The sequence below is a fragment of the Rhinolophus sinicus genome, linkage group LG05 (assembly GCF_036562045.2).
Source record: "Rhinolophus sinicus isolate RSC01 linkage group LG05, ASM3656204v1, whole genome shotgun sequence".
Taxonomy (NCBI): Eukaryota; Metazoa; Chordata; class Mammalia; order Chiroptera; family Rhinolophidae; genus Rhinolophus; species Rhinolophus sinicus.
In genome coordinates, this window is record NC_133755.1 from 167,744,037 (window position 1) to 167,768,838 (window position 24,802).

The 24,802-nt window shown below is 32.2% G+C and overlaps 1 protein-coding gene across 6 annotated transcripts in view; it reads left to right on the forward strand.

The window, feature by feature from the left end:
• The window catches only part of STXBP5 (syntaxin binding protein 5), a 158,862-nt gene that overhangs the window by 104,120 nt on the left and 29,940 nt on the right, over positions 1-24,802 (forward strand). For 2 of the 6 annotated variants that reach the window (XM_019746935.2, XM_019746933.2), the window contains exons 17-19: positions 463-588; positions 2,685-2,836; positions 8,534-8,599. In XM_019746935.2, the coding sequence (XP_019602494.2) occupies positions 463-588; positions 2,685-2,836; positions 8,534-8,599 (344 nt within the window). Of the gene's footprint in view, positions 1-462; positions 589-2,684; positions 2,837-8,533; positions 8,600-13,258; positions 13,319-13,420; positions 13,469-24,802 lie in introns of all 6 variants that reach the window. The other 4 variants (XM_074333689.1, XM_019746934.2, XM_019746931.2 and 1 more) reach the window with 3 other exon arrangements.

Here is a 24,802-nt window from a genome sequence, read left to right on the forward strand (position 1 = left end):
AATTTTTTTACTTCATTCTTTAACTCGTTATGTTTTTGGCCAGTTTTCATTTAGTTAAACCATATTTTTACATTTTAAGTCTACTTTTCTAACACACCTTTTTTATCTTCTTCTTAATTCCTGGGCTGCTTCTTCTCCTCATTGTTCTCCCCAACCCTCCCTGCCCTTCTTTCATCCCTCCCTCCCCTTCTTACCCACTTCTTCCTCCCCCCTATTCCCTCGCCCTATTTTATATGTGAAACTTACAAATGACTTTTTTTTAAAAACTATGTACATGTTTGATCTCCAACTAGATTAAGTGCTCCTAGAGGACAGGATTCTGATTTTTGTATTTTTAAATATCTAGTACAATTTCATATATAAAGTTATTTTTTGTATATGTATTTATGCATGACTATAATTACATAAGCTAATGAGATACTGAAGATATGTTAAACAGTAACATATTTTCCTTTGTTACAGAGTGAAAAATTCACCACTTAAACAGTCCCCAGGTTATCAGACAGAACTAGTTATTCAGTTGGTATGGGTGGGTGGAGAACCACCACAACAAATAACCAGCCTCGCAGTCAATTCTTCCTATGGATTGTAAGTATACCTGTGTTTCTCATTCTCGTCACAGTATTCCATATATGTTTTTATTTTAAAAAATGGAAAGGATTGTCTTTATTATAGTATCACTTAAAAAGTTGTTGTATAACTTTAATTTCAGACCAAATCCAGTGTTTATTTGGGACATAATTCTGTTCTGAATAATTTACTCTGCATATGCTTATACTGTTTCCTGATATAAAGTTAAATGACTCATGGACCAGTTAATTATTTGAGATAAAGGTTTAAAGTCATTACTATCCTCCCCTGGATATATTCTCAGGAATAATTTGTATAATGGAGGTCTAACAACATTAACCCAGAAGATTATGTTCTAAGCTGATTCTGTAAGTGGTTCACCATCGCTATATAGTTTGTTCTTTCTACTCCCAAAGTTAACTTACATAAATTGTAAGGGCATGGTAATAGTTTAATAAAGCATTCATCTGTACTACAGCTGCATTTATTAATTCATGCCTTCAAGAATATAGTGTTAATTATACATACTTTTTATTATAATATGATAGACTTACAAAGTACATGTTTGTTTGTTTGAAAATCAGCATTGTGGAATAAGAGAAACCACATACTAACTGTTCAGTTCCAGGGCTATTTATCATGCATAGGTCACTGTTTCTTTCCTTGATGCTAGCCTAGGGACTCATTTATCTTTCTTCTTCCTCCTTGTAGCTACTACCATGTACTCTATCTCTTGCAGTTGTGCACCCAGCTAAGACTGGCTATAGTCTGAGATAGTCTTCTTTGATGTCTTTTATTTGCTGCCCTGTGATGTAAGAACACAGACCTCTTTTTTAATATTTTACTGTCCACGACCATAAAGGAAACAGATGGAATTAAGATCACAGCCTCATTTGGCTCACAGTTGTATTTTGTTTAGCCAAAAGTATATTGAGTATTTTTAAAATTTGAATTAGTTGCCAAGATTATTTACTGTGGAAATCCATATTTAGAGTTTCAACTAAATAACCTGATTATCTAGACCATCTCTCCATTCCTGCTTGGCAATACTCAACAAGAACCCAGTTGAAGTTTTTCCTCTTTAGATGAGTCATACATGATCCAATTCTCCACCATCCTATCTGCCTCTTTTACTTTCTTACTGTATTTCACCATATATAATGAGCACTTTTTTGCCCAAATTTATGAGGGAAAAATAAGAATGCGCATTATACATGGATAGTATTAATTCCATATCTATGTAAAAGGTTTTAATTCTTTGATTTATGCTTATGAGATAAAAGTGTAACTCTAGGAATCAGTAATGATATCTGTTTGCAAAATAATACGCTGGAATACAATAATTGGTTTTGTTGAACTTACGACAAACTTGCAACCATCAAGAGTTCTTGGTCTTCTATGATGTGTAAATATCATAAATTTGTGTACCTTGTATCTGTTCTTGTGTTTTGTAATTATTTATTACATAAAATTTCTTGTACCATCGTATGTTGAAAAATAAATGCTAAAACTCCTTTGTAATTACAAAAAGCTATGTAGCACCTAAACGTAAACAAATAAAAATTTGAATTAAAAAATTAAAACAAAACATTTTTTTCCCTGAAGGATTGGGCCAAAAATGTGGGTGAGCATTATACATGGCAAAATACAGTATATAGCCCCTCTATACATTTAATTTTCAACTGTTGGCCTAAACGATCTTAAAGGAATAAAATTACTTTATTCGTAGTTGATTACCAAACTTACCAAACTATAGTCTCCTGCTTCCCTAGGGGAAAGGAATGTCTTCCCTCGAGGGGTCAAAATTCCTCTGAGTCTAAAAGATAGACGCACATTACCTAGCATGGGGATTTATGTCTTTAATCAAGTTGCAACTCCTGTGTTAAATTTTTTTTAATGGTATTGATTTGTAATTTGTAAACATTAATGTCTTCAGAAGATCTACACAGTTTCATGAGAAGACATATGTAACCTGTATTTTTGTGTCTATGATAGTCTTGTTTCAAAGAAGAATTTTCTTTAAGACCCATCATGCTTCTTTTTTGGTCTTATAGACTACATTTTCTTGCAATTACTTATTTGTGCTAAAATGTTTGCTCTTTGCCTATTCCCAGGGTAGTTTTTGGCAATTGTAATGGCATTGCGATGGTTGATTATCTCCAGAAAGCAGTACTTCTTAACCTGGGCACTATTGAATTATATGGCTCCAATGATCCCTATCGGAGAGAACCCCGGTCTCCTCGTAAATCTCGACAACCTTCAGGAGGTAAAAAAGGACAAAATCCTGAGCTTTAGGATTTCTTTAAATGCTGAGTTACTTCTGTGAATATAAGTACTTCAGTTAAATAAATAGCTTGCCTGATTTAGTCTGTATATATAAACTGCCAAACTAGTGAAAGGTTTAACCCTCTATTTGTTTTGTATTATTATTAGATTTGGCTTTTGTTCTTAATATTTTAGGATTTTATTTAACATTGAGAAAGAACCACAGTGTCATACTTCTTTAGCTAAATTATAATGACAGGAAAATGTGTCTTATTATCACAGACAAAAGTTAATTTTAAAGTTTTGCCCCTTTTATTATTTGGTATCGTGAGACCAACAATTCATTGTTTCAGCTATTTAATTCAAAGGAATCATTTCCCATGTGAAAAAGTTGATGCAAAAGTGAATTTCGGTTGTATGAAAATAATATTGTTCTCAAATAACCTTGATTCAGTGCAAATCCAGATCCATTAAGAATTCTCTTTATATTTTTAAATGTTTTAATACTAATACTTCATAGAACACATGTATAGCTAACTGTCTTTACCAGTACACCTCGCTTTTTTTTTTAAACCTCACGGCACACACAGAAAATGGCATTGGATCTCTGGCACATAGGGGTATATCAATGAGGCCTCCAGCAGTTACTGCCTGCAGGCTTCCGTTTCCACAGCACCTGCCTTGCTGGACCTGGGATTAAGGGAACCCTGTCTTGGGCAGATTTACCACATTTGCAGAATGCCGTTGTGCAGTGGAACACTGGGCAGATCTGGTCTATACTTCCTAACTCAATGCCTCAGAATTTAAATTCTCTCTGAGGTTCATTTCTCAGTTGCTCTCATGACATTATTGCCTAATACTACCTGTGTTACAATTCACGAAAGAAGAAAAAAAACACACAAAAAAAAACACGGTGATGAGATAGACCTTATTATCACTTATGCTTAATGCTTACTTTTTGTTTGTGTGTGATCGTTTGTCATGTGTTGTCTTCAGCAGAAATTTTCCCAGCCATACCATTCTAGTATCTTTGTCTCCTTTTCTTTTTTCTTCTGCTTTTCATTGCTTCGCTAATGTATGCTGATTGTGACTTCTTACATGTGCGGCCTTTCTAGCTTATATTCTTTTTAAGTAAGTTATTTATTCCATGTTGATAAAGTCATGACATGTTTGTTTTTGTCTGTAAAATCATTGGGGTTTTTTTCATTTATTTTTAAAAGAACTTATTAAAACACTATGTCTAAAATAATATACTCATTATGTAATCTTATAATATGTATATGAAAACAGCTATTGAAATGTTTGTGTCCCTATCCAGTTTCTTTATAAAGCAAAGAAACTAGTATTTAGTGTTAGAAGGTTAGAACATTATCATGATAGAGAAGAAAGTTTTGGGGGGAGACATACACTTTTAACAATTTTACTACAAACCTGTAGTAAAAATTTTATTACTCCTAAAATTAGTTAATTTCTTTGATCCTTGATACCCCATCATAATTTACATAAAATTTCTAGAAATTAAATACCTAAATTTATCCAAGGATAAAGACCAATTTTACAATGTAATTTTTAAAATAGTTTTTCTTAAATTTCACTGCATCCTACTTTATTTTGTAATAAACCTTATATTATTCAATTATTACTTGTTCCTTTTTTTATTGAGCAGTTAATTGTCCTGTGCCTAAACATTTCCTTTATCAGTTTAATATATTTACTTATTGTTATTATGCTCACTTTAATAATGCTTAGAATTATATTTTAAATTGAAATTTTTAAGAAGTTATTTGAAAATATACCTTATCATCTTGATATTTTTGCCTTAATTCTAAAACATAATTATTTGTATTTCAAGTAAAATTCAATGTAGAATAATTGGCACTAAAATTCTTTAATCACATTGCTGTAAAAATGATATTCTTGCTAAAGTGTATATTTTATAATATATTCTTGACATATAGCTCAAATACCGTCAAATTATTCTTTTGTCTTTTTTAATCAGTTTGAGTGGAGAATTTTTTCCTATCTATAGATGCTAATATATTTTCATAAAGAATAAGATGTCACTTATTAAATTATTTTATAAAATAAACATTACTACTTATTTAAGTTTAAATGTTTTATAGCTTATTAAAATACAGTTGAAATATTGAGTAAAATATGTACAATGTTTTCATAGCAAAAATTATGAATCTGTCATAGGGACAAGTAGTGATGAAGTAGTTCATTAACTTATATATCTGTTAAAAGTCTTAATTCTACTAAAAGTAAAACATATTTGTCTTGTTTTGCTGGCCATTTTTTCACTCAATGAAGGATATAAAAGGAAAATGTCTATTCTGAGTATAATTCTAAACCCAAATAAGATCTAATTAGTAATGTGAAAGTGATAAACACATGAAAAAGTACTTAGTCTTGAAAGTTGATACTTATAAAGAAGGTAATTGAGGCACAAAGCTGTATCTAGACTTTAAGAAAGATATTTTCAGAAGTTATGCAGAGGAAGCTCTAAAAATGAAGTTTTTGACTATACAATTGCTAATACTTTCAAGTCTTCAGTATTTTCAGTAAGATAGAAGAAAAGAAATAGCTACGGAGTTCAGTAGTACTAGTTGAAGTGTGTATGTGTGTGTGTGTGTGTGTGTGTGTGTGTGTGTGTGTGTGTGTTACAGGAAAAAAAGGTACTATGTAGAAATAAGCAGTACAATCAAGGATGAATAAAAATGTTGCATAGTTCAATAAGTACTCTTTTGAAATAAGGCTGATTTCCAAAAAAATGTGAAATATGTATAGCAAAATGTTTGTTTACCATAAAAATATAGTTAAGAAAACATTAGAACCTCACTTCGGGGATGATTTGAAATGATAGTTAAAAAACAGAATGTAGAACTAAAAATAACTTTTGTTTCTCAATTCTCCATTAACAAGAATGAGTTTTCTTTCTGGAAAATATGAAGTATAGTAGAGAAATTAAAGACTAAGCTACATTATGTAAGTTAGGCAGACCAAGCAGTGATAAAAAGATATCAAGGGAATTTGTGAAAAGAATTTGTAAGTGGCACCCCAATTTGATGAAGGTCAAATATTTTATAAATCAGTGAACTTGATGTACAAATCAGTCAAAATTCTAGGATGATTTGCTAAGTAGCTGATCCTTGTGTGCATATTGAAAATAGGTATCAATAGCAGTCAACAGGCATTTACTAAAAGTAAGTTGTACCAAAATTGACATTACTTTTTTAATCTGGTAACTACCTTGATGGCTCGTGGCAGCCTGTTGACATATGTTTCCTTAAGTTAATCAGTATTTGATAAAGAAATCCGTGATACCTTTATGACCCAAACAGGTGGAAGTGACCTGAATACTTAGCTCAGTTTGATGAAGTCAAGATTGATTAAAGCAGGAGTTAGCAAACTACTTTCCTTGGGCCAAATCTGGCTCGTTCCCTATTTTTGCAAATAAGTTTTATTAGAACAGCACCATGCTTATTTGCTTATGTTTTATCTATGGCTGCTTTTATTAAAGATGAGTAGTTGCTACAGATTGGCTCCAAAAAGCAGCCTGGACCTTCACAGAAAGTGTTTGCCAATCCTTGGATTAAGTCATAGGACCTAGTGGGTCAACTCGTGGCCTGATGCTAACTTGGATGTAGTGTGCCTCAGTTAGTGAATGTATTATGTTGAATAACATATGATTGTGGGTTTTGGAACATTTTTAGTAGTAAATTAAGCCTCCTAATTACACATTTGAAAGAGAAATTATATATCTCTGACAATGACAATGAAGTTGACTGTCTCTAGAAGTAATTTGGTTTTATCACTGAATAAGATACTTAAAACACTTAGTGCCTTAGTTTCTCCTGCAAAATGAGTATAATAATGTCTACCTCATTGACTGCGGTGAGAGTTAAATGAGTCACTTGAACAGTATCTGACACATAAGAAGCACTTAGTGTATGTTGGTGATCACCAGCTAGCTAATTGGATTGGGATTCATTTGGGCAAAGCTGAGGTAATTGTATTGCTAGGAATGTATGCAGAAAATCTGGCAGTAACATAGGAGATAGATTAGATGAGATACTATGAAATTCTTTTGCATATATTCATTCAGTTATTCAACACATATTTATGGAGCACCTACCAGGTGCTATGCACTATTATGGGTATTAAAACAGATAAAAATCTCTGTCCTTGTAGAAGTCACATTCTACTGGAAAATACAGTTAAAAAATAAGTGATATGTAATAAGTTGCATAATAGTGCTAAAGGGGAAAAATAAATGAGGGGGGATGTGAAATATCTGTGACAGGGGTGTTAAATTTTAAATACAATATTCAGGTAAAGATTTAAAGGAAGTGAGAGAACTGTTATTCATGAGGATATCTGTGGAAAGAACATTTTCAGCAGAGAAGAGCAAGTACAGTGGCTCTGAAGGAATATACCTGGCAAGTTCAAGGTACAATGAGGAGTAATTGTGGCTGGAGTCGGAACAGTGAGGGAGTTGGGGAAGCAGGTGGAAAGAGAGCAAATATAGCCAGAGAGGTAATGGGATGTACTATAATCACACAGTATATGCCACAGTCATACCATGGGGTCATATACATCAACCCGTAATGGCCAGTGGGACTCTGACTCTTACCCTGAATCAGAGGGAAGGTATTGAGGGGGGATTTAGTTTACCCAGTAATTTAATACCTAAATTAAAGAGTCTATATCCCATTATTTAATTTAGCTTCCTAAATGGTTCTTTGTAGGCTATTTTAAGAATGAGAATTATATCACTTAGAACATTTTATAGTCTTTAATAGCAGTTGGCAAAATACCAAAGGCTTAAATTTTCAAAATTGATTATTTTTATTCATTACTAGGCTCATTGTAATACTGGAGTGTATTATCACTGCTATTTATTTTTTTATTGAGGTATAATGGACATATTATATGAGTTTCAGGTATACAACATAATGATTGGAGATTTGTATATAAATAAAATGATCACAGTAAGTGTAGTTCACGTTACATAGTTACAAAAAATTGTTTTTTTCTTTTCTTGTGATGAGAACTTTTAAGATCTCTCTTAGCAACTTTCAGATATTCAATACAGTATTATTAACTGTAGTCACCAATAGGGACGGCCAGATGGCTCAATTGGTTAAAGCGCGAGCTCTCAACAACATGGTTGCCAGTTCAATTCCTGCCTGGGATGGTGGGCTGTGCCCCCTGCAACTAAGATTGAAAACGGCAACTGGACGTGGAGCTGAGCTGCGCCCTCCACAACTAGATTGAAGGACAATGACTTGGAGCTGATGGGCCCTGGAGAAACATACTGTTCCCCAATATCTCCAATTAAAATTTATTTAAAAAAAAAAGAAATCCAATAATAATTATATCATGTGTCCTTCAAATCACTAATTTTAAACGTAGTCCTGCATTATGTCTAATGTCCTTGAATAGTAAATTATCTCTTAAAAATTTAGTTTTTTATGTTTAACTGATAACCACTGTATTAATTTGAGGTATTTTAATATCAAAACTTTCCTATGTTCCTGTCTCACAACTAATGAGCGTAGTGTTAATGCCAGCAGTCTGTTAATGTTCTTGGTATTTTTATATGGATAGTCATTAAATGTGTACTCTAAATAGGAGATAAAACTGCACTTACATAAATTTGTGGTGTCATTTAGTTTTTGGTTTTGTTTTTTAGCAGGCCTGTGTGATATTAGTGAAGGGACTGTCATCCCAGAGGATCGCTGCAAATCTCCGACTTCAGGTAATTTGGTTTTTATTTCATTAATAATTATAATTCTACAGAAACCACTATAACATATCAATATTCCTTGTTATAGAAAAGCATTTAAAATACACCTACAAGGACCTTTAGAATCACATATTCATTCTTAAAATCATAACTGTTTTTCTACGTGAAAAGAAATGCTCTAGATAAAAATCCACATCTGTATCTGTTAGGAGTCATATAACTGTTTACTTAGCTTTCTAATATGTATACTTTCTTAGGGAAAATGTATTTTACTTTTTACCAAGTGGTTTGATTATCTTCAATCTTGTCTTTGCTCTAGGCATGCCTATCATCATCTGGTAGAGTGTACTCTAATCCTTGAATAATGTCCATTTAAATATGAAAAAATTTCAATACACTCCAGTGGTGACTGTAGACAGTATAATTGTAGACTAGTTATATTCTTGTTTTTGATCAAAGTAATAGCTTTATAATTTTGTAGCTATATTAAAGAAGTTGTCCTTTCTTATTTATATGTAGATCTTTATATAACCTATTTATATGTTAATATTTTAGAGAGAGGAACATTATTTTTAGTATCTTTTGAATCTCCTTAAGATTAAGAAGACCCTGAATTTATTATATTTTTAGTGGATGGAAACTTTGCTAATTTTTAATAAGGTTGACTTCAGAATTTTAACTACCATATTTATCAAATCATTCTGGCGGGGAATTTTCATCAACTTTCTATTGGAAAGATTTTTCTTATCATTAAGTAACATTGTTCTTAGACAGACTCTGATTCTTCCATAGCTGGATATACTACATCAGAAAGAATTTTAAGAGTGGGAAATATTGAGAAGTGCATTTTATTTTACTCCCTGATATTTCAGTTTAGCATTTTCTTAGATTTAGGACTGTAAAAGCTTTTGTGATTTTTTTTTTAATTGTATTTTTTGATATTGTACAAGTTAATAATTTCTTAAAATACATCCACCTTCTGGTTTTCTTAGTCTTTAAATTTCATATTTAAATTTACTCATTAAACTAATAAAACATATCGAGCCGTAAGAATCACTCACTGAATTAGCACCTAATGTTAAGTTTGAACATTGGTAGAATAAAGTTTGAATGAATAATATGGAGCAAGTAGCTGTATTTCCCATCTCATAGGACTAGAGTTATTTCTGATTTTGGAATTTAGAATTATAGTATCTTTTAATTATTGCTGTTCTTCCTGTGATTACATACACTTCTGATGGTCTCACCTTCCCAAAAGGCTATGTGAATGTGTTTGTCAATATGTTACGGCTATAAGCCAAATTGAATAACATGCAACTTATTATCTTTTAATATGTTAAATGACCATGAAAGGTATTTTAACAAGATTCAAGCCAAATAAATTAATACTCCTTTTTATCCTAAGCCAAACTTTGAATAGGTGTGTACATCTAGCAATTTGGAATAACCCAATAAGAGGTAATTGTGTATATTTAAATCTAAGTATATAAATATAAAAAGTACATAAAGGTAAAAACCTTTTAAATTCTCTCTTCTTTGTACCAGAGAAACTGAAACACCTTAAAAGTAAAAATTGTGACTTCAAAAATCATTGTTAAGTGTCAAATTCTTATTTTTAGATATAAAACTTAGTTTATTTAGTTTAGTCTTTGATTATGCTCTGAAAGATATAAGCGTTCTCTGGAGAATTATATCTGTTCCTGTGCATCAGGAAAGACTACTTTTACAAAAACAAATCAAACTTCAGTAGACAGTAGTTGTGCCTGAAACGTTTCATATAGTAGGAGATAGATGTCAGTCACACATAAGTACTAGGAAGTACAATAAAAATAGAATAAAATTCTGGAAAGCTATCCCTTTGACACTATATTGTTACAGCTTGTGTCTCACTACTTATCTATTTTTAAATAGTTCATAGTAATTTTTGCTACCTATCATGGGCCAGTTGTCTTTCTCTTTACACATTTGTAACCTTTTTGCCTTCATTCCTGTTAGCATTCTAATAAGGAAATAAAGGAACGACTTGTTATTCTTCTCACCAACACACGCAAATTCTTCTAATTTAGGATGGTCAAAAAGAGAAAAATGGATGGGGTGAGTTGGAGGTGAATCTGAACAGGGGTAACATGTTATTAAAACCATGGAAAGTAGTAATTACATTACTAGCCTCAAATACTTTCTGCAGTGCCATGGGAAATAAATAAGACAAAGACATATGACAAGTAAATAGTTAAATGATACAATATAGATTTTAAAACCAATATATTTCATAGAAAACTGTATTAATGAGAAAGAGGAAATGGATAACTGGGTTGGAAGTTGGAGTTCTTTATAAATCCTAAGAGGACCACTATTATAATGAAAAGAAGCCAGGTGCCCTTTATCAAAATCAATGTGTTTACTCAAAATAATACATACAAATGAACAGACTTTTTTGGAAAGCTTTTAAATCTCACAATCAAGATTTGTGATCTCAACAGTTGAGTCAGTATCAAAGCTCTATTAAAAAATAGTTTGCCTTTCCCACTTATTTTTAAATAAACCAACATAAAAATAGAAAAGTAATTCTGCCATCCTGAATTAACATAGAAAATTATTTCTGCCATCTCTGTTTGATCTTTATTTTGAAGAACTAAGATAGCTTCACTGAGCACTTTAGTAGAGTTGGAATTTTTTACTACTGCATCCAAAATGTGTGTGTGTGTGTGTGTGTGTGTGTGTGTGTGTGTTGAAATGATAAAAACATTTATTAGGTTATTTCAAATTGAAGAAAACCCAGAGCCACACAGACCATGACATGGTACCTTCAGGAGTTGACATGTACCCTAGAAAAGCAAAAAGCTGTAGATATTTTCTGTTTATTTAATCATAGTAATTTGGCAAATATATTCAAGTAGGATATGCTGGAAATATTTCTGGAACTTTTTCATGAGCTATCACAGTAGTATGACAACTTAGTGGTGAGCATATTCACTTAGGGAAAATAAATCTATGAATCTGCTTGTATTTTCATTTACAGATTATGTTGCCTATTTTTAAGTTAGAAATACTAAACATTTTTATAATTTTATATTTATGTTTAGCTATGTTATCTTGCTATTGCTCTAATATCAAATATATCAAATAAAGCAAATATTAATAAATGTTGTACTTTCATGTAGCTAAGTTAGTATCAGATGACAATGATGTTTTAAAATATATATACAGCATCTTACCATAGCCATTACCTTCTTTAAATCTGAATTATATTTACATGAAAAATAAGTATAGCTGTTTCCATTCCTGAAAATGTTACTGAGGTCAATGTTACTTATATGATTTTTTTAATAGGATTTATGAGGATCTATAAATGTTGTTTATCAAAACTTGGTTTTTAAAGAGTAATCTTTTAAGACTATTATAAAAGTAATTGGATTCTGCCGATGTTGGCAGGTTTTACTTGGTCTGAAGAGACCTCAAGGACATTTTCCACCTGGTCAAAGAAAGTACGATTTAGTTGCAGAAGGGGAGGTCAAATTTGACCTTACTTATTAAGGTTCAATACTTTCACTGGGATAAGAAAAAGAAAGAACACGGAGAAATCTTTTTATTTGCTGCCAGTAATGTCCTAGGTATTTGCTTTAGCAGAAAAGTTTTATACATTTGGCAAATGTTTACTTAGAGATTTCTACAGGTAAAGTACTGCACTGAGTGCAAAGGGAATGCAATCAAATGGGGGCCCAGCTTTTCAGAAGTTCAGTCTAGTGGGAAAGGTCAGATGTGTGGAAACTTAAAATATAGGGTATTAAGTGATTAACATCATAAGATAAATATACAGATAAAGTGTTAGGGAATTCAAGGGACAGGGAGTGATTTATTTACAGTTGAGGTGATTTAAAAATTTAATGGATGAGGTATTTTAACTATTATAAAGAATAAATAGTTTAACTAGAATAAAATTCAACTAGAATGCTACTTAGGATTGCATTTATTTAAAGGATATATGTTAGAAATTAAATACTGTGAAAAATTAGAAACACCTTTTTAAAGGAAAATGGCAAAATCGTATAAAAGTATTAGATAAACTTACTGGAAGTCATAGCTGAGATAAAATTAAATATTTAAATAAATATTTGAACATATCTATAATTATAAATATTATCCTCAATACTTTAAAAGTCTCTGTAGTAATAGTAGAATTTACATACTATTTTGAAGTTTGTATCTAGAAAACTAACTCTGAAATAAATTTTGCCAGTATAGTACTTGTACAGGATTCTTAGTTCTACTAGATAAACCTTATTCACTTAACTAATTTCAAGAATTTTTATATTTTCTTTCAGAAGCAGTTAATTAACCTCTACTCATATTTTTCTTTATCTGTTCTCCAGGATATAATTTATACCAAGCTTTGGCCACATGGTTGTACCTTAATAGAAAAATTATTATATATTAGAGTTCATATTTATTCTAAGGGATTGGTCTACCGGAAAGGATAATGCACTACTGACCGCTGTTCTTACTGTAATATTACAAGAATGTTAGTAACTATACCCATGACATTTCCTTGTGGCCAGTAGTGTGGCAACTTGTAGAGGTTACCGGATTATTTTGTTTGTACTTTTCCCTGTGACTTCTCAGTGTTTGTGACTGACCTTGTGCCTGTTCCTTCCATTGTCTTCATTTGTGTAGGTTCTTCATCACCTCACAATTCAGATGATGAACAAAAAATGAATAATTTTATAGAAAAGGGTATAGTATCTTTATTTTAAAGTATTTTATTTTAATATTGTTTAATTTATTTAGTTTTATTTGAATAGATTTTGACATTTTATATCAAAATATTATTTTCAGTGAAGACCAAAAGCAGAAAGTTTTCCAAGATGGTAGCCAGTGATATAGGTAGGAAATAGAAATTTCTATTTTGTTTCTAATCCTTGCTATATGCAATGCTAACTCAACACCAAAAAATGATCTAATGTATTGCATTTTGAATATATTAATTTATTTCTATACTTCTATGCTAAACAATCTCTTGGGGTGTGTTTCTTCTAAACTCATTGGGGCAATAATTATTAAAAAATCAGTTAAATTGGGGTTGCAGTTCTTTCTCTGACTTTACGGTGTGAATTGTTCTATTAATTTTTATTGTTGCTTTAAAATAAAGCAGGGTTCAATTTATGCCATAAATAGTATGATTTTATACTCCCAAGTTTTTAAATTTTTCTTTCCTTTAGAGTTTTATTTGTATGTTTTTCTACCTTTATTCCATCCTCTTCACATTTTCAAGACCACAAATTTCATGAAAATGTTTCTCTAAAAGATTGCCTCTTTTAATCTGTAATCTGCACTATCCTTGGGTGAAATGGGAGTTTTTTACTACCCACCCACCAAGTAAAAATGAGTGACGGAGAATATATTATTCCTTTGATTGTTTTTATGAATATACTTGGAAATGAATTGCTTAATCTAAGGTTTTCAAAGTTTTAAAATGTTGTGTAAACTATATAACCAAACTTGTGGACATAATGAAACTAGGATTTTTTGGTCATAAAAATTTGAATGTTCTCTAGAGATTTTTAAACACTGGACAAACACCATTTTATAAAAAGAATAAATTTAATCTTTGATTTAAATCCAAAATTTTTAATATATTGTTATTATTTCCCCCAAAACTCCCACCACATATTTCTTGAATTGTATTAGATGAATATCTAGGCAGGTAGAATAGATTTACTTTATTTCAATTGATAATTTTTAACATACAGTAAAATTAAATTTCAAAAATTCTTAAAAATAGTATTCATACTGTCTGCATGTTGTAAATTGAACCCTGTTTAGTCGTATTAACTTTGGCTGACTGTTAACACTTCTTGTCATTTTTTAAATGAGGTGGTTTATTGTTGGGCAAAAAGGGCTCTTCATTAATGGAGAATCAATTATTTACCTCTGTGTTTGTGGGGTTTTAGTTAATCAGTTGGTAGAACTGAAGTCACTTTAATTATGTACTAGCACTACAGCATAATACTTTTCCAACAAATTTTCTTTGTAGTATATTCTAACCTAATAGTACATTCTATCTTAATAGTACTTTAGAGGTTATTTTACTGTTATGTAATATAAAAAAAATTAGAAGGGACTTTCCTACGTATGGTTTACTGAAGAACTTCTAGAATTTAGTTACCTAGGAATTTTACCTTGAAAGGGACTGTATACATAATTAAATTTTTTGAATTTATGTCTGATTTTTGATCCTGGGGTTATAGTTCCTTTGTTAAATGTATTGAATAGTTTCCCATTTTTTTCTGTGTTTTCAATATAATACATAGCATGGAATATCTGAGCTTGAATATTTGAAAGACGTCAATTAACAAATTTCTTAGGACTGAGAACTTTATTGGGAGAATAGTTCTTTGACAACGTTCTTGCTTTTTATGTTATTGGCAAGTTTTTCTTTTTGTCATGCCAGTTTTTATAGTTACATTTATTGGGAAATATAATAACTTTGTTCAGCTTTTGAAACTTTGTTAGTTACACAGTTGTACACAATTATTTTTCATCTTCAGAAACCACTGTTCTATCTTCTATTTTACATATAATTTTGTTTGTTTTTGTTTGGAATCTCTCAGTGTGTTTTAGTCCCAAGATATGTCCCAAGATGTATAGAAGGAAAGTTCACTTCTAAATTTTTTCTTCATTTAAATGGAGACTGCTGCATTTTAGACTGTATAGATTTTGCAGTTAAAAAAAATGACACAGTTTATCTCCATGCATTAATGTCTAGTTTTGTAATAAGACTTAGCATAAAATATGCCATTGAAAAACATAAAATGACAATGCAATATTGAGGGGGGAAAATCATAGGATTTCCTGAAGAGCTCTCTGTTGAGACGTATTTTCTATATGAAGCTTATAGTGTCAAAAGCTTCCATATGAAGCTCATAGGAATCCTTGAGTATTCTGAACTCACTGTTTCCTCTCATCCAATCCCATACTTGCTCTGAAGTATCCTGAACCTCATAAAATTATTACCTCTATCTTCCTCAGTCTGCAAACATCTATAACTTCAGCCTTAGGCAATTATGCAGTGGCCTAATAAGGGAAGGCATAAGAATTAAGCCTTGGCTCTGGTAAAAGTACCACCGTGTGTGAAAGGCTGACAGAATGTCTGGGCTCCTTTGTCCCTTAGTTTCACCTACTCTGAAAGTAACTGCAGTTGGTATCATATTGGAGAGGGCGGGGAGAGGAGGAGGTGTGGGTTGCAGGATGCTGTTCTTACTTTAACAGCCTAACCCATGCATAGAAAACCAACAATACAGTTGAGGTAGCTGAAATGATAACAATATTTTTTAAAATATATAATGATATTTAATAATTATAATTTTCCTGGCAGTTTACCAGCACTTTATAAATAATTTTTCTTAATCCACTCAGTAACCTCAATGATCTACTTACTGTTATTTCCCTGTATTACAGAAACTTGAGGGTTAGAGTGTAAAGTAATGTATCTATTGGTTACCAAGCTAGCAAATGACAGAGCCAGCATTTACCCAGGTAGCCTGACTCCACTCTTTGTCCTCTTTAACACTGTACAATATTACCTCTTACGACAATTTACTGAAGGCTGTAATGTCTCAAAAACAAATCCATTGTGTGATTTGTAACTAGATAATCTGGTTATGACCCTATCTTATCTGCATGGTGTCCTGGAAAAAGATGGCTCGTAATTAAGTTCTGTCCTAACACCAGATCATGGATGCCATTTTGGTACCTCTCACCCAAACATAATATAGAGTGCCTAGAAGTCTACCTTGCTCAAAAGACCAGACTCAAGGTAAAGTAACTAGAGCAAACAGTAGAGTCCCCTAACCCTACCCACAGCCTGCCTTCATTGTTTCCTGACTGGTATCTAACTCAGGTAAAGGATACTGACAATGACTATCTTGTTTGTACATAAGAACAGCAGCCTAAAAAGACATAACTTTTGGGAGTTTAACAGCAAAAATATAGCAGAATATAATGCAATTGCAGCATCCCTAAAGAAAGGTACATGCACATAATGCATATATAATGATTTGTTTTGCTTATTCATACCTTATGATTAATTTTTGTTTATAAAATTTTAATGACCGATATTTCCAAAATCAATTAATTTCTTGTAGTGTTAGCAATTTCTGTAAATCATTTAGAAAATAAGATTGGTTATCAATTTTTTTTCTGCTCATTATTTATATTTTATAAAACTTTGGAAGTATAAAATTCTGTAAAACTTTTTATTGTTTAAATTTATGTAAAAATAGTCCTAAAATATATGTCTTTATGAAACTTAATCTAATTTTTTATGATATCCTTATGAATAAAATATGGTCCAGATTCTAGGATTGTTTGGTAGATTTTTGTCACTACATGATTACCCTTTTCTAAAATGTATTCTATTTCATTGTGATTCTGTTTCCTTCTGAAAGTAGATTTCTAGCTGGATTCTATAGTCCACAACACTGCTCATGTCCAATTTTATTACTAATTTTCATGTAGAAGGAATGATTACGAAATTGATTACATGACACTGTGAGAGAGAAATAATAATAGAGATTAAAGAATAAAGATTCAAAAGTACAGTGACAGTGAGTGTTGTGATAAAACAGAAATAATAGCTCCATTGGATGAATGCCTCCTAAGTTCTAGACACCATACTAGATATTTTGCATGGTAGTTGTTCATATAGGCAGTGTTATACCTCCAAGGCCCTCTTTATCTTTCCAAGTCCGAGTTTGCAGTTACTTGGGTAATGATTAATTACCTTTCTTAGCAAAAATTGAAGTAATTTTTAAAATCAGTTTATAGATAATGCTCATTATTCCAAGTGCTGTTTTTATTGAGTCCAAATTTCTTTTTAAAATTAAAATGTTCTGACGCAACTTAAATCTGTTCTTAGTCATTGTAGTCTCAGTCACTATTTCATTAATACTACAGTTTTAAAGCAGTGCAAGCCCCTTTATTTTTCAAGGGAAGAAATTGAATGTCAAAGAAGTTAAGTGACATATCCAGAGCAATGTCCCATGGTAATCACTTAGCACCAGAATCCAGGTCTCTTGACACTTGTTTTATTATACCATGTCCCCGTTTTCGTGTTATGTGGTCTCTTTTTTTTGTGCTGTCTTCCCATTTCTTTTATGTTTACAAGTTGAAAAATAAATTCTTAGAAGCCCATTTCAAGTTTGCTATATGAATGAAAGGTATGTATCAAATGAAGTAAAATTTTAAGTTATAAAATTATTTCAATTCATTATAAAACTCAAATTAGTATTGATATTTTTACTTTATATTCTCCCAATATTCAATGCAAAATATGGCTCTTACATCTATAGAAGTTCATCTTTGTATTTAATTCACAATATGGCATTAAAAATAGGAGCTCATCTTGAAAGAGAAGATGAGTCAAGTGTGCAGTAATGTCATTTTTACAGGTAACTAGTATTTTCTACTTTGAAAGATTATTACTTACCTTTCATTTGTCAAAAATTAAATTTCACAGGCAGATACTTTAAAACCATTACACAAACCTGAGTTCCTCTAATGAATTCTTCTTCTTTTTCAGGATGACTAAAATCTGAAGAGTATGGCATATTTTGTATTCAAATTTTAATTATATTTCTGATGTATTTTCTATTGAGTTTCATAATAAAATCTCAGTAAAGTCTCTGTGTTTTGTATCCCAGTACTTAATTTTATATGCATTTATCTCTCTGTAGAATCATCCTTTTCTTACATTAGAAGAATGTACAATGATCTTTCTAAATATAACGTGCTGTTTGTTCTCTAACATAAAATTCATCCAGATTAAAGTTATATGACTGAAATAATCTCTTTGTCAACTATTGTTTGAGCAGAACTATTAATGTGGCAATTTACGTTCTGCCATTACTGATGGTATTAATTAACTACTAGGACTGCCATACCACATACGCGATGGCTTAAAAAACAGAAATTTATTTTCTTTAGAACAGTTCTAGAGGCTAGAAGTCCAAGAAACCAACAGATTTGGTTTCTTCTGAGACCTCTCTCCTTGGCTTGACGATGGCTGCCTTCTCACTGTGTCTTCACATAGTCTTTCTTCTGTGTACATGTACCTCTGGTGTTTGTGTGTGTCCAAATTTCCTCTTATAAGTACCAGGCAGATTGGATTAGGGCCCACCCCTAATTGCCTTATTTCAATGTAATCAATCACCTTTTTAAAGGCCCCATCTCCAAATAAGGCTACATTCTGAGGTCCTGGCAATTAGGGCTTCAACATAAGAATTTTCAGGGAACAACTGAGCCCATAACACTATGTTAGGTTTATGTAATACCTTTTATTCTGCAGAAAATGGACTTTGAGGTGTTGCAGAGTTTAATTATGGTGATATCCTAGACATTACATTTTATGAATTTATGGAAAGCAAATAGAGACAGGCAAAATATTGAAGACAAAAGCTCTAGAAATTCAAGAATGAAAAGAACTTGTTACTGTCAAATCTTTACCAGGCAGGTATTAGTATCTCTTTATAGGTTTTCCTTCATTTCAGGTAGTAGATCTGTTTTCTGTATTTCTAAACTCATCTTTTGATTAATAGGTCTGTATTTAATTTGCCCCCTTTTTCTCTTTATTTCACTTATGAAGAAATTTAGTTTTTTTCTATAGAAGTTCCAGTGACAGTTTTTGTTTATTTATTCATTCATCATCATGTTTATTGAGCACATATTAAATGCTAGACACATACATAAATACCATATTTTGCAACATAACTTCTATTCCCAAACTCGTGAAATTTAGATATTAAATTCAATAATTTGAATGACTATTGAAATGTGTGATAAATGATAGGAAAATTTATATTTCTTGGTCCCACTTTCCCTCTTGGATTTTTACCATATCCTACAAGCTGATTTTTAGTCTTCTACTATTCTGATTGTTTTATTTAATATCATACATTTCAACATTACCCCTGTAAAGAGTGGCATTGGATCTCTGCAGGAGGTGAAAGAAGTGATAAAGTGATTGTCACTTTATTCTAATTATTGAACATTTCTCAGTATAAACAAAGATATTTATTTTTTTTGCATCTTCTTCATACTGTCATAATAAGTCCCTTACCTTTTATTGTTGATATGCCGTTTACTATGAAAGTCATATTCTAAAAAGCTGAGGTTATAGTTCTTTGTTCCTTTCTTTTAAGAAACCTTCCTTACAAAAATAAGATGTGGAACATAGTGGGTAGAAAAATTAAAAGGAAATTACAAAGCATCTGTTTAATTTCAAAGAAGCAATACGAATCTCCATAATTGAGAAACTTTACAAAGATTTCTACAGTTGCAAAGAACTAAAAAGTACCAATAATGATGAAACTGTCATCTCTGGTATAATGGTCCAAGCAGGCCTCTTTCCTTGAGATTTGCTTCTCTTGAACATCATGCATCTTTCCTTGGTATTGAAACTACCATTGCAAACATGATTGTTGTGATCAGGTATAAGTTTATTATTCCTGCCAGGCAAATGCAGCTCTTTACTGCTGACTCAGCCAGCCTGCTTGATATCCTCATTCAGGTTCATAAGAAGAGAGAACAAAGACTCAAGTTAACAGCCTGCTGAGACGTATCTGTGGTAACAGTTTTCCTCAGATTGGAAAAACTTCTTTACTGTCATTCCCATTGTTTCTCCTGTGGATAAAGGCATAGAAAAAGAGAGCAGTTTATTTTCTCTAGTGACAACGGATTTTAAAGCAAGGAAGATACTGAATGTAAGGGACAAGAGTTGAAGAATACACTCAAAGAGGAAAATACAGTTAAAGAATACAGTTAAAGAGTTGTCTTCCGAGAACTCATTCAAAGCACGTGTTTTCAGTGTGAAAGCCTCAATGCAAGTTGAATAACTTCAAAGTATGAGCAGAAGTTTTACAAGTACAATGAAATCAGCTGACAAGATCACTGAGTTGGCAAGTGCTTGTGATACTCCTGAGAAGTAAATATATGAGCATCAGAAAATTGCTGGATAAAGTCTACAACCACTTCATCATAAAATTATACCAAAGTACAGAGTATAAGCCAGGACTGACGGGAGCTTCCCCAGGGGTGGACCTGCCCTCAAGGAAGTTGACTAAACAGACTTGAAAACAAGTACATTCCCCAGAAGTAGTCACAAAAAAATTGAAAAATACAAACATGTAGCCCGAATTTCAGCTTTTGACCTTTGGTTTGTGACTTAGCCTCCCACTTTAAAAATAGAATATATAAGGCTCTTCTTTCCAGGCACTGAACAATAGGCAGTCCGTGACTATCATCCTTGAGAGACAGGAGAAACATGAGGTGAACCCAACAGCCTCCCCAGCTTTCTGCCACAGAACACTTTCCTGTTGCAGTTCAGGGTGGGGAGAATCCAAGTGGAGTTGCAGTCTCTTACGCCAAGGAGACAGAGAGTGGACTTCTAGGCCGCTAAATGGACTGGAATTTGTGAGGCAGAGTACTAGAGAGAAAGGAACTGCTCTGAGGGAAATTCCTAGATGTCTTTGGGGATTCAATGAAGGTCCTTGCCTCAGAGCTGGGCTGCACATGAGCCGAGCAAGACCACAAAACCTAGCAGCACCCACCTGCTGTGAGCCTGCAAACTGACCAGTGATACCAGCTGTCATTCACAAGTGCTAGGAGTTGTTACAGTTAGACCTTGCTGAAACCTCAGTCCTTCTGTTGATGTCCCAAAAAGGCCACTCTGAGCATTAAAGCCATAATCTAGAACTAAATTTAAACTGAAATAGACTCACCCTAACAAAGACTAAATCTGAGCCTCGTAAAACCAAAAGAATCTGCTGGTAATTTGACTGTATGGCAGAATAAAACTCAACATCTATTGGTTGACAGTGTAATCCAGATTCCCTTCAACGTATTATCCACTATGACCAGCATTTAATCAGAAGTTCCTAGGCATATAAAATCAAGATTTACAATCTAATGTAGGGAGATACGACCCATAATGTAAGAATTTAAAAATGAATCAGTAGAAACAGACCTCAAGATGACCTAAAAGTTGAAATTAGCAGTCAAGGATTTTTTTAATAAACATAGCTACTATATGTTCAAGTACTGAAAGGAAAAAAAGTCATAATGAACAAACGGAAAATATCACTGCAAATAGAAACTTTATAATGAATAAAATGAAAATTTTAGTACTGACAAGTTCAATATCTGAAATGGGTTTAGTATCCCTGGATTGAAACTACAGAAGAAAGGGTTATGGAACTGGAAGACCGATATATACAAATTATATAAGGTGGAATGACAAGGATTTAAACCCCTCCCCCTCCTTCAGTCCTTTCATTTCCATCTCTCCAGAAGCATTCATAAAAAATAGATGTTGTTTTCAAAAGTTGGTGATTACATGGCTTCAGATTTCTCAGCTACACTTAATATGATAAAAACATGGAACAACTTGAGTTTTGGGGGGATGTAATTGTGAGCTGGGACTTGCACATATTGCCAGATTTTCTCTGATGCATGGTTTTCTTTGTATTTAGCTGAACAGGAGTTTGTGAAATATTATGCTTATATACCTTTCTTTAAAACTTAAAAAGAAGTGAAAATACTTCTTGAAGACTTACTTTAGAAGACATTGGTGGTTGGGGGAGTTGTACTGGCAATGATTGTCCCCTATGAAACTCTCTCCTAAGAAAGTAATCCAAAATATATGGAAATATTTATGTACATTTTTATTAACATATATGTTAGAAAATACCTTACTGCTCAATAAGTGTTCATATAAATAAATATGTAGTCATTAAAATATACTAATAGTTGGTATAAGAAAAATGCTTGTTTTAATAGTGAAAAAAGAGCAGGATACAGATTTGTATATTTCATCTCAACTGTATAAATAAAAATGGGTTTTAAAAAGCAGCGAGTAGGAGATACAAAAAATGTTCCCTCTTGATTATCGGCATTCATGAGGATTTTGTTTTCTGTTTTTCTATATTTTTCCAAATTTTCTATAGAAAACACATAATTCAAAAAGCTTAAAGATAAAATGCATGAGTATGGGATAACAGTAAGAAAATGTTAATCTGATCCTGCCTGTGAATCTGTTAATTGAGACTGTTTTTTCATCTAAAAATTCTCATTCTGTGCATTGAAAAATAAGCTTTAAAATATTTTGGAAAGAAAATTAAAACATCCTAAATGAAAGATGCCTTACACAAGAGTTTATGCTATGATTTCATGTATATGAAGTTCTAGAATAGACGAACTAATCAATGATGGAAAAGCATTGGAACAGTGTTTTTTTCTGTGGATGAGGGCAGGAATTGATTAGGAAGGAATATATGTGACATTTGTGGAGTGATAATAAAGTTCTATATCTTGTAAAGGGTTTAAGTTACATGGGTGTATATGTCATCAAAACTCAGTGAATATAATTTAAGATTTGTGCATTTGTATGCAAATTTTAGGTCAAAAGAAAAATACTGTCAACAAAAAAATGTTTGGGGAACATACTGTTTTGTGAAGATGTAGAAAGTCGAAACTATTCCTTGCTGGCTTTGTCTTCATACCCCATAGTCTTAGATGGGTATAAGTCTAGTGTACTCTAATAAGTACATTGGGCTCACCTCTGTTGGTAGTACTTGCTAGGTTGCATTGGAGTTGTTTGCTTCCACCAATGGACTGTGAACTCCCGGAGGGCAGGAAATGCCTGCTGCCTGGCAAATTGCTGTCATGTGCTCAATAAATATTTAATAGATTAATAAGTTTCCCTCTACCCCTGTCCCCACCTATAAATGTTTCTCAGCTCATCAAAATTCTTCTCTATCTTTTTTTAAATAATATTGATAGCTAGAATACACACGAAATAACAAAGGGTAATCTTTTAACATTTGTCGTTTCAAATTCTGTATTCAAGGAGATTGCTTAAATTTATAACCAAATATAACAGCAGTGTGGTTTAAATATGACTGTCTTTTGATTAAACACTATGATTGAGTTGGTCATGTTGTAAGTCTCCAATTGTAGTGTTTCAGGAGGAAATAATAGACTCCGTAATTAATTCATTTTGTGACATTTATTGTAAAGTTACTATATTCAGGAAATCTACCTAGTCATTTGTGTGTGTGGTTTTAACCTCTGAATAAAATGTCAAAATTAGACCAACTGAAGAATTATTTGAAAGCTGATTAGTTATATTCCTTTTTTTTCACATGTTCAAGAAATTCAGTTAGTGCTAGACCAAAAATAAATAAATAAATATTTTATGGGAAGGATTAACTTAAATCTTTGAAAAGTTAATATGAAAGTTTTTCTAGTAGAACCCCTAAGGAAGATTAAAAGCATACACTTAGCTACTTGGAATTTTACCATAGAATTAAAGTGACATTGGGTTGTTTATATGAATTGCTCATCTGTATAGCATTTTAAAGTTTATAAAAAAAACATTTTATTTGCTTATTATTAAAAAATAATCACTAACATTTATCAAGTCCATACTTTGTATCAGGTAGTATGCTCAGTGCTTTGCTTGCATCATCTTACATAATCCTCACAACTGTGAAATTGACCTTATTACTATCCTGATTTTACAGATGAGGAATTAAGGTTTAGAAAGGCAAAGTGATTGGCCTAAGGTCACACACACCTAGTAGTTGGTAGAAGTGGATTCAAACTCAGATTTGATCTGATTTCCAAATCCAGTCCCAATCACTATACACTTCCTCCTTTTATACACTAGCTATTGAAACTTGTTCAAGAAATGTTTGTGGTGGACTTAATGTCTATACGTACTGGTTTGATGAGTTAGTCTTAGCTCCTGTTGGGAAGGTGCTTTTAGTTGAGGGACTCTGCTGCTCTAAGTGTGGTCCATAGACCAGCAGCATCAGCATCTTCTGGGAGCTTGTTACAGAAGTGCGGAATCCCAGGCCCTCGTCCAGGAGTACATACAGAATCTGATTTAGCATCCCCAGCTAATTGATGTGCCCATTCAGTTTGATAAGCACTAGTCCTAAAGACTTAGAATAACTTGACCAAGTCATAGTAGTGGAGTCAAGAGGGGCATCTGCATCATCAGATGCTAAAAGTATCTTGAGACTCCCAGACTGATTTTTCTAGTTTAACTAACAAGTACATTGTACCTATGATATTTGGTGAAAAGCTCTGGATTCTTTCAAAAATGTTTTAAGATTGCATTTTAGAAGACGGTTTTAGAGGTATAATATCTTCTGATTT